This window comes from Capra hircus, chromosome 3 (genome assembly GCF_001704415.2).
Source record: "Capra hircus breed San Clemente chromosome 3, ASM170441v1, whole genome shotgun sequence".
Taxonomy (NCBI): Eukaryota; Metazoa; Chordata; class Mammalia; order Artiodactyla; family Bovidae; genus Capra; species Capra hircus.
The window spans coordinates 3,769,605-3,779,694 of record NC_030810.1 but is presented as its reverse complement, the minus strand read 5'-3'; the positions used below and the strand labels follow the sequence as shown (position 1 = coordinate 3,779,694).

At 55.3% G+C, this 10,090-nt stretch overlaps 1 protein-coding gene across 2 annotated transcripts in view; it reads left to right on the top strand.

Moving 5' to 3' along the window:
• MLPH (melanophilin) overlaps positions 399-10,090 on the top strand; it is a 46,087-nt gene continuing 36,395 nt past the window's right edge. For both annotated transcript variants that reach the window (XM_018040686.1, XM_018040678.1), the window contains exons 1-2: positions 399-535; positions 7,343-7,476. In XM_018040686.1, coding sequence (XP_017896175.1) covers positions 7,367-7,476 — 110 coding nt within the window. In that variant the 5' untranslated portion in view covers positions 399-535; positions 7,343-7,366. The remainder of the gene's footprint in view (positions 536-7,342; positions 7,477-10,090) is intronic.

The following is a 10,090-nucleotide window of genomic DNA, read 5'->3' as shown; positions in this document are numbered from 1 at the left end:
GCTTCTGTGAAGCCGGAGTGAATAGCGGAGTAAACTGCAGAGCTGGGATGGGAATTAAGTCAGAAAGCGTGCGGTCCGAGGGCGCGAAAGGCCCCCAGGTCCCTCGGCACCGAGGGCGCGCCGCGGCGGCGCGTTACCGGCCCGACTCCCCAGGTGCGGGCCCGGCCCTGCCCTCCCCGCCGCCGCCGCCTTCCTCCGCCAAGCGGGCTGTGGGCGAGGAGCGATGGTCTCTGCCCGGCGCTGGCGCCTCCCGCGCGGGCGCCCGGGTGCCCGCCCCGCCCGCCGCCCGCACCCGGAGGTGCTCGCCGCTCCCGGAGCTGGGCGGGGCGGGCGCGGCCCTCGTGATCCCCGCGGGCGCCCGGACCTCGCCCTCCCGCCGCCTGCGCCCTGCCCGGCCCGATCGGCCGGCCTGGCCTCAGAGCCCCGAGCCCCGAGCCCCGACGCCCGGCCCGTCGCCTCGCTCTCGCTGGCAGGACTGGAGGGGGCAACCCCGGGGTCCCGGCGGCCAGGGCCGACACCCCTGGGAACGGAGTCGGTGAGTGCAGGGAGAACGGGGCGGTGGGCGGGCCCGCGGTGTGAAACGCCCCCAACAGCTCCCCAGGTCCCAGTCCCTCCAGACTGATGAGGAGGACGCGCCCAGCCCCCTCTCCATCCCCTCCTCAACCGAACCCCAAAGCCAGGCTTCACCTGGAGAGCCTAACCGGAGGTCTGGGTCCTCGGGAGCCCATTTTGGGCAAATCGGTGGTTTCCATCAGAAGTCCTGTTGGCGATGGCCCTGCAGACGGGGCTGAGCCTGCCCCTCCGAGGAGACTAAGCTGGGCAGGTCACTCGGGCCGAGGCTGTTTGGGGAGCGACTCCTGCCAGAGAGAGAGCCCTGGGGCGTCCTGGCATGGGAGAAGGTGTCCTGGATTGGGGGCCCCTGAAAGCCCCACTTGTATTGGAATTTTGTTTGCTGCCAGGCCCCCAGACCAGCCCACAGGGCCCGGGGGACGGGTCTGCAGGTGAAGGGAGTCAGGTAGTGGCCACTGGCCCCTGCCCGAGCCAGAAAGTGAGGAACGCTTCAACTGTGGCCCGCCAGGCTGCTCTGTCCATGGGGAGCTCCACGCAGGAATACTGGAGGGGGTTGCTGTGCCCTCCTCCAGGGGACCTTCCTGACCCACCAGGGATTTAACACTTGTCTCTGGGGTCTCCTCTTTACACGAGCACTACCTGGGAAGCCTGAGCCAGACCTGCTTACAAAGGCCCTCCGGTCTCCCAAGCTCAGACACCTGTGTCCTGCGCACCTTAACCATGTGTTGAGAAGAACCCCACTCCATTTTCAGTTGGCCTGGGACCTTTACATTTTTATGTGTTTTGATTTTTTTCCTTCTTAGTTACATATTTCTTTCTGGAAGGCTGGAGTGATAGAGGGGGTGGCGAGGCCCCCACTGGCCCACTGGGTGCGAAGGCAGCAATGCCCATCGCCGTGAAGCCCAGGGAGAGGGTCAGGCTTAAAGACCATGGCGGTGGAGCAGTGACGTTGGCACCTGGGTTCAGCCACTCACATCCATCTTTTACCATCTAGCCCTCTGCAGGCCACTCCACTAGGCCTCAGCAAGACCCAGCTTTCTCGGGCAAAAGCCCCGTACCTGGATCTCCAGGGCCTCATGCCTTAGAATCCAAGCACCAGTCATAGGTCCCTGCGCTCCCCCTACGTCCAAACTCTGGGCGCAGTGGTAAGTGCCCTGCAGGAGTGACTGAGGACTGCTCCAGGCACACAGACTAGCGGGCACGGGGCCTTGTTTATTAAGGCAGGAGTGACTGAAACATTAAGGCCAGCTCAGGGGGAGGCTTGAGGGTTGGTGAAGAGGAGCCAGAGCCCCGTAGACTACTCGGAAGGGTGGCTTTGGTGCCCTCGGATGGCAGCATGGTGATGGCTCATGGGGGCCCCCGCCCCTGCCATCTGGTCAGCGTTCAGGAGCTGCCTGTCTCATCCTTTGCAGAAGCAATCTCTAGAGGATGAGGCCCCCTCCCCTGCACTCACCCTATGACCTCTCCCTCTAATTCCGACATTCTGGCGTCACCCAAGGCAGGAGAGGGCCGGAGGAGTCATGGCACAGCTGCACACGCTGAGACCCGCAGAGGAAGGGGGCTGGTCCCTAGTCGTGGGGGCCGGCTGGTGCCTGAACCGGGATTGGAACCCAGCCCCTGACCTTCAGGGCATCCTTGTCCCGCAGCATCACCTGGGGCTCTGTCCTTGCCCTGGAGTCTGTAGCCAAGGATTTCGTGCAAGTGTGGAAGGATGTCCGTGTAGAAGCAAGGTTTCCAGCAGCTCCCCAGGGAGCTGAGAGAGTGGAGAGATGGAGCAGGAGGGAGGCAAGCGGCAGAGCCTGAGCTGCTGGGGTGATTTCAGAGCACCTGCGGGGGTGGGGTGCCTCCGGGGTGGAAACATGCTCATGTTGCAGCTGAGGAAGCTTGAGGGGTTGGTTGCATGTCTGGGAAGCCAGCCCTGCCTGCAGAAGTAACCACACAGCCCCGCTCTGAGGACAGCATTTGGGAAGCAGCCACAAAGGGTTAATGCACGGCCCCCCCTGCCCCCAGCTAGCACCTGGGCCTTCCCCCTGAATGTGCCTGTACCTTTATCAGTAAGGGTCACCCACCTGATTCTGAGTCAGAGCGCATTCCTGCCCTTGTTGGTAGGGCATTGAAGAGGAACTTGGGCTTACTGAGAAGTTTATCATAGGCAGTGACGGCTCATTCTTGCCTTTGTTCCCAGGCTCAGGGGGCCCCTCCAGCCCAAGTTGTGTGTAGGAAGAACCCCCACCCATATTTCCCCTTAATGGGGTCAAAATATGAACTCAAATCTTTAACAGACACAGATGAGCCACGGCTAAAATGCAGTGATCTGGATTCAGGCTACCCACTTTGTAAAACCAGTTCCGCTGTCTCTTTCCAACTTATTAACTTCCATGTAACGTTCTCTTTTCTCCATTATAACTTATAAATGACTGGGGAGGGCTAACAGTCTCAAAGATTAACAATGTGATTAAATCTGAGCCCTGGACCAGGCACAAATTGAAAGTATGTTGTTCAGGAAGCTCATGACTAGGCGTTATCTACACCCAAGTGGGACCAGGGGCAGATGGAGCCTGGGGAGTCTGCCCTCCCCAGCACGCACACCCTGGGAGGTTCCCCCGGGCCAGGGCAGGTCAGAACCCTGTCCGCTCTGTGGGTCAGGAATGACCTATGTTAGTAGGGCATTTAGGCAGACCCAGGTCAGGCTCTGCTCCCGTGTTCCCCCCTGCCTGTGGTGGTTGGAGGGATACCTGGTGGAGACCAGGGTCTTGGTGAGCAAAGTGGGGAGTGGTGGGAGAGATGACCGTGGCTGAAAGGCTGTCCCCTCCATGAATCCAGGGTCCTTACGTGTGGCCGTACCTGACAGAGTATCTGGCAGGACCTTCTACCACATCCCAAGGGCCCCCATCAATGTAGCAGCCTGACACAGGCCAGAAGGGTGCTAACAGCTCGTGTCCCAATTGCCAGTGTCTTTTGGTTTATGCCCTTTGGTTGCTGAAATCAAGCATATTCTCCATTCTGTTTAAGGTTATTTTCTAAAGATAGTTTTTAAAAAGCTTTAGCAACCTAAATGTCCACCAACAGAGAAATGGATAAGGAAAATGCGGTACATATATACAATGGAATATTCAGCTCAGTTCAGCCACTCAGTCATGTCCGACTCTTTGTGACCCCGTGGACTGCATCACGCAAGGCCTCCCTGTCCATCACCAGCTCCCGGAGCTTGCTCTAATAATGCATGTCCATCTTGTCAGCAGTGCCATCCAACTATCTCATCCTCTGTCATCCCCTTCTCCTCCCACCTTCAATCTTTCCCAGCATCAGTGTCTTTTCCAGTGAGTCAGTTCTTCACGTCAGGTGGTCAAAGTATTGGAGTTTCAGCTTTAGCATCCGTCCTTCCAGTGAATATTCAGGGTTGATTTCCTTTAGGATGGACTGGTTGGATCTCCTTGCAGTCCAAGGGACTCTCAAGAGTCTTCTCCAACACCACAGTTCAAAAGCATCAGTTCTTCAGTGCTCAGCTTTCTTTATGGTCCAATTCTCACATCCATACATGACTACTGGAAAAAACCATAGCTTTGACTAGACAGACCTTTGTTGGTTAAGTAATAGAATATTACTCTGCCATTAAAACGGAAATGCCATTTGCAGCAACATGGATGGACATGGATTGTCATACTGAGCGAAGCCAGTCAGAGAAGGAGAAATATGGTGTGACATTCCTTACATATGTAATCTAAAAAGAAATTATACAAATGAATTTACAAAACAGAAGCAGATTCAAAGAGAACAGACTTACCATTGCCCTGGGAAAGAGGAGGAAGGGATGGATAGGGAGTTTGGGATGGACATGTCCATGCTGCTATATTTTAGATGGATAACCAACAAGGACCTACTGTATAGCACAGAGACCTCTGCTCAGTGTTGTGGGGCAGCCTGGGTGGGAGGGGAGTTTGGGGGAGAAGGGACACATGTGTGTGTATGGCTCAGGCTCGGCGGTTCACCTGAAACTATCTCACTGTTGGTTAATTGGCTACACCCTAATGAAAAATAAAAGTTAAAAAAAAAAAAAAAACTAGCTAGAACCAACTGGGTCCAAGATGGGAAAAAAAAAAAAAGCTTTAAACTACCACCTCCGCCCACCCACCATCACCACCACCACCAGCAACAAAATAAACTAACAAAAATAGTTAAAAGCTTTAAGCTTCTGCTGCACTTCATCAACTCACCGAATGGGAAGGCTGGTCACCGTAGTAAAGCCCCGTGTCGGGGACCACAGGCTGCTGACCCCTAGCTGCCCTGAGAACCTGCTTCCCTGGGAAGCATCACCTCCCAGCTGCACGGCATAGCGTCCGATGAACGGGGCAGGTCTGAAGTTTCCAGTCACTCTCCCACCACCGCCTGCTCACCCAGAAGTTGGGCCAGAGCTAAAAACAGGCACCGGAGTAAAAGTTTTCAGATTATGTCTGCCCTAAGAAGTACCAACAGTCCGCTCTTGAGTTAGCTACGTGGAATACTTGTTTTTCACACTCTGGATTACCTCATTCCTGGCTTCATTAAACAGAGCATCATGAACACACATCAGTTTCCCTGGTGGCTTAGACCGTAAAGAATCTGCCTGCAGTGTTTGAGACCTGGGTTTGATCCCTGGGTCGGGAAGATCCCCTGGAGAGGGGAATGACTACACATTCCAGTATTCTTGCCTGGAGAGTCCCATGGACAGAGGTAGGCTACAGTCCATGGTGTGTGTGTGGAGGGGGGCTGGTCACAAGCTGTCGGACACGACTGAGAGACGAACACTTTCACTTAACAACTCAGGGTCACCCCTGGAACCTCCGAGTTGGTGCTGTCTTGATGCCCTGGTTCCCTTGAAGCACTGTGCCCTGGCCATCTCTCTCTGTTCACGTCTCAGCAGCTTCTGCCCGGCCTCTCTCCAGGCAGTGGACGGCCAGCGTGGGTGTCTTCCCTACCCCATCCCTGGCAGGCACCCCCCTCTCCGGAGGTGACTCCCTGGTGCAGTATCGCCCGTCCCCAGGCTGCGATCGACTTTGCTGTCTGAGCCAGGAAGCCAGGTGCCATCTTGTTAGAAAGAAGCATCAAACAGAAAAGACAGCCTTGAGGGGGGCGGGGGGTGCTTCCTCTGGGCGTGACGTCTCCAGGCAGGGGTTCTGACCCCTGGTGGGCCATTCATCCAGGAGTCATCAGTCACTGACCCACTCTAAGATAGGTAAGCTTGCATGGCAAGAAAAATATACTGGTTTCCTTTTGTTCTATTTTTCTCCCTCACATCTCTCAAGTTAAGTTTCTTGAAATGAAGCCTGAAATTGTGACTTTTCCTTTAGGAGAGGAGAGAGAGTGCTGACTACTCAGCTGATAGTCACGGCTTTCATCTGCTCTGAAAATAGAATTTCAAATGAATGTTCTTCTTATGATAGAATTTTCTCAATGACAGTAAAAAGCAAAGATGAATAAACCCCAGGCATCCGTCAAATGACTTTTTGTTCCATTTTTTAAAGACAAACAGAAACTATGTGCTCTGGGGAAGCATCAAGAGTCAGTTTGGGTTTAACGTTTTCACATTCAAAAATCTCAGTTCAAGTGTAAAGAAAATAGTTTGAATGATTCTGACCCATCAGGGCATCCTCTTAATACCACATTCATAACGCAGTGCTTGAGTTTGGAAATATTGAGAGGGTCAGTGCAAAAAAAAGAATTGGAAATTATTTTTCACCTATTTGAAGGCATAATTTGACAGCCACGGGATCTCTGTGGCCACATTGATTTTAAGTGGTATCTGAGTGTTACTCAGAAAATGACGCTTCATAATTAACGTCTTGTACAGCAAACTTGCTTTCTAGCACAGAACAAGTGTTGTTTGCATTTGCACAGAGATTACTTTCAGGAGGTCAGCGTCAGTGAATGGAGATGCTGCTCAGAATTCAGAAGCAGATTTGCGTCCTTGGTTGGTGTTTAAGGCTTCCCAGTGAAACCAGGCAGACTGGGTCCCTTCTCTGATGTTCCTGAAAAGCGGGTTTTGGTCCTTCGTGAAGACTCGCTAAAGTCACACAAGGATTCTTGAGCTTTCGGTTCCCACCAGGATCCCATCACCCAGACAGAATCTGCCCCCCAACCCCGTCCCGCCAGAACAGAGCTGGACTGAGTGCAGCAATCGTGGTGTCTGGCCAAGGGTCTGCGGTCCACCTACTACAGACCGGGGGGGGAGCACCAAAATGTGTGTCCGAGTGCCAGGGGGAGGTCGCGGTCATCACGATATATGGAATGATGCTCCGCTAGCTGTTAGCAGGTGGGCGTGCTGGGGGAAGGGGAGGCAGGTGGAGGGCCCCTTGAGGACCTTGTCAGAACGCAGATTCTGAATCAGGAGGGCCCGGGCCTGGGAGTCTGCATTTCTCACAGGCTCCGGGAGATGCTGCTGGTCCACGGAGCGCACCCTGAGCAGCGAGAAAGGTGGTAAAGTTCTGCTTCTCTTGGTTTGTGACAGCTGGGTTTTTCCTTCCTTTGTCCTCTTGATGTGAATTGAGATCTTGAGTGTCCAGAAAGGGCACAGTGTCATCTGAATTCCGACTCTGAGCTGTGGGGACTCTACACCTGGGTTCCCTTATTTTGACTGTGCATGTTTCCAGACGCAAGTTTGCCTGTTTTCAAAAATGACCTAACCCAGGTCCAGCTCCTGGGAAATCGGTGTTTTCTGCATTGTGTCTTCCTCTGTGACTCGGCCGGCACCCTCACGGGCTTCCTGGGCTGACCCCTGGGCCCTGTGTTACTCCAGGTGTGACCTTGAGGAGCAGCAGAGATGGGGAAGACACTGGATCTTTCCAAGCTCACGGATGAAGAGGCCAAGCACATCTGGGAGGTGGTTCAACGGGACTTCGACCTTCGAAGGAAAGAAGAGGAAAGACTAGAGTAAGTGTGTGTGGCGGGACCCTTGCAGCATGGTCCCAGCATCCTCTGGAGGGGCTGGCCCCTTGGGGGTCTCTGGGCAGGCAGACGGCAGTAACTCAGTGGAGGACGCTGGATGAAAGTCACGTGCTTTCTGACCTCAGTTCCCCCTTAATTAAAACAAGGAGCTCCGACTTCCCTCCTGATGGTCAGACGTTCCCTGAATAGTTTTATTTCAACTTGATCCAGCGCCAGGGTGACATTCTCTGCTAATGCTGAGACCACAGCCTCGCATGAATAAAGGTGGTGAAGAGGGAAAGTCTTGATGCTGACCTGCAACACCCAGGAGCCGGGATCAAGGGCTTTCAGGACAAAGGCAGACTTTTGCCTCTTCCCAGCAGAGCTGGGGGCGCCCCATCCTCACTGCGGAGGCCCCAGCGCCCTCTTGCAGGCTGCTCCCGTGGGCTGAGCTAAAGCCCCCTTGGTGTTACATGTTCTTCTCTGCTTTGCTTCTTCCTCCGCCAAACCTCCAAGGCTTAGCTGTCTCCCGGGCTCCCTTGTTGCCTCGGGGTATTTTGTGGGTTGGCAGGCCTATTGCAGAGGAGACATTAAGTGAAGACTCAAGGCGGGTGGGAAGTGGCCAAGGGAAAGGCCTGAAAGGCTCCTGCCAGGGTTGAGGGCAGAGAGGAGGTCAGAGCTGGGGTGAGGTGCAGGCAATCACGAGGCTGAGGGTCCAGCAGGACATGGACTGGCTGTTCTCTGTGTGGCTGCAGGCCTTTAGGCGAGGGAGTAACAAGACCCAGATTCTGCTCTGCAGCCGGCAGGCTACTGAGAAGCGGTCAGATGAGCTGTCAAGAGGGAGCCAGAAAGTTTGCTGAAGGGCTGGCTGTGGGGTCTTGATTTTAGGTGCGGCGTTGAGGTCGCAGATGACTCCAGAGTCAGGGCCTGAGTAACTGTGGGTTTGGAGGGGTCCTCACCTCACGCGGGGAAGCTGAGGGCGGAGCAAGTGTGGAGGGAACCAGGACACAGATCTGTGGACACTGGGTGGCCTGTTAGACATGAGGTGGACAGGGCGGCCCCACACACACCGGGCGGGAGCCCAGTGAGACAGGACTGTGGGAGTGTCCACCTACAGAGGCTGTGGCTGCTGTAATCACGCCAAACCCCACGGCCTAAAGCAAGCACACAGCTCGCTGCTGGGCCTGGAGCTCGGAAGTCAAGGTGTTGATAAGCTGTCCAGTGAAACAAGTTCAGTGGAGCCCAGCACCCCCTGGTGATGGTGGGGAGGGGTCTGGGGCAGCACCAGGAGGCTTCTTGCTGCCTCTCTGTGCAGCCCCCCTCCCCTCTGCTCTGTCCTGGGCTGCAGGTCACCCCCAGGGTTTTCATTACGAAGCAGCTTTCACCCCACTTGTTCCTGGAGCCCTGACTCCCATCGGTTGCTGCCACCCCAGGACCAGGGCCCAGAGGCAGCCTTGGGCATCATCCTGGTGCTGACTGGGGCAGGCGCCCACCTTGCCTTGTGTCTCCTGTCTTTGCCTCAACCTGGAGGCTGCGCCCAGGGTCAGAGCCAACACTCTTAGTGACAGAGCCGGCCTGGTCTTTCCTGTCTGGGGATCAGAGCCCCTCCAAGCAGCCCAGCTGTTGTCACTCTTATTTTTAATGGCAGCTCAGACCCTCCCATTCCACGCCTTTATAGAAGCACAGTTTGATCGGAGGGCGGGGGATCCCAGTTCTCCAGGGAGACCTTTGAGGGCGTCAGCCCCTCCCTCTGTCCAGGCAGACCCCAGGTAGTTTTTCAGAAATTCCTGTTTCATGCCTACAGGGAGCACCACACCCTCCTGATCCCCATCACCCTGTTTTCCATATTTCTTGCAGTCATTTCAGATTGCAAAGGGGAGACACACCCTGGTAGCCTCCAGTTACTGCTAGAAAGGAAGTCTCCAAAGGATCCCACTGGTGACACCCCCTCTCCTGGGGGGCCCGTGGATCAGGTCAGGTCCCTGGTCACTCATTTAAGGTCAGGGTGACATCCTTGTTCAGAAGTCCCTGAAGCCTTTTGCTCAGAATTTAGTGTCTTCTTGGCCAGACATGTGACAATTAGGGGTGCGCTTGTTAAATATAACAGCGCAGGACGTGGTCCCTGGAAGTGTCCGCGTGCGGAGAGGTGGTGGTTGGGAGAATCCACGCCAGAGCCAAGGCGAGGATGCTGGAGCCCTGGAAGTGCTCCTGTGTTCACTCCTGTGCGCACCGGGCCGCTGGGGACGCGTGTGGCGCACCGGGCCGCTGGGGACGCGCTTGGAAGAGGTAAGCCGCGGGGCTGAGCGGAGGGCGTTCGTGGAAACACCGATGTGCTTGTCTCTTGCTGGATGTCATTGGTTATCCGTGCAACAAGAAGTGAAGCCACCTCTGCCTGTGACAAGCCTTTTCCCCAGTGTCCCCCTGACCCCCAGGAGCAAGACCCAGGCATGTGGTCATGCGGCTCCGTGAGACTAGAGCCCACGGGTTCACGTTCCACTTAGGTGGGGCTGAGACTTAGGAAGGGCACAGCTCAGAATACAGACTGTTTGGCGTTTGGACATTGACATTGGTTCTGTAGAGTGCATTGGCTAAAATACCAGCAGTCTGTTATGAAACTGAA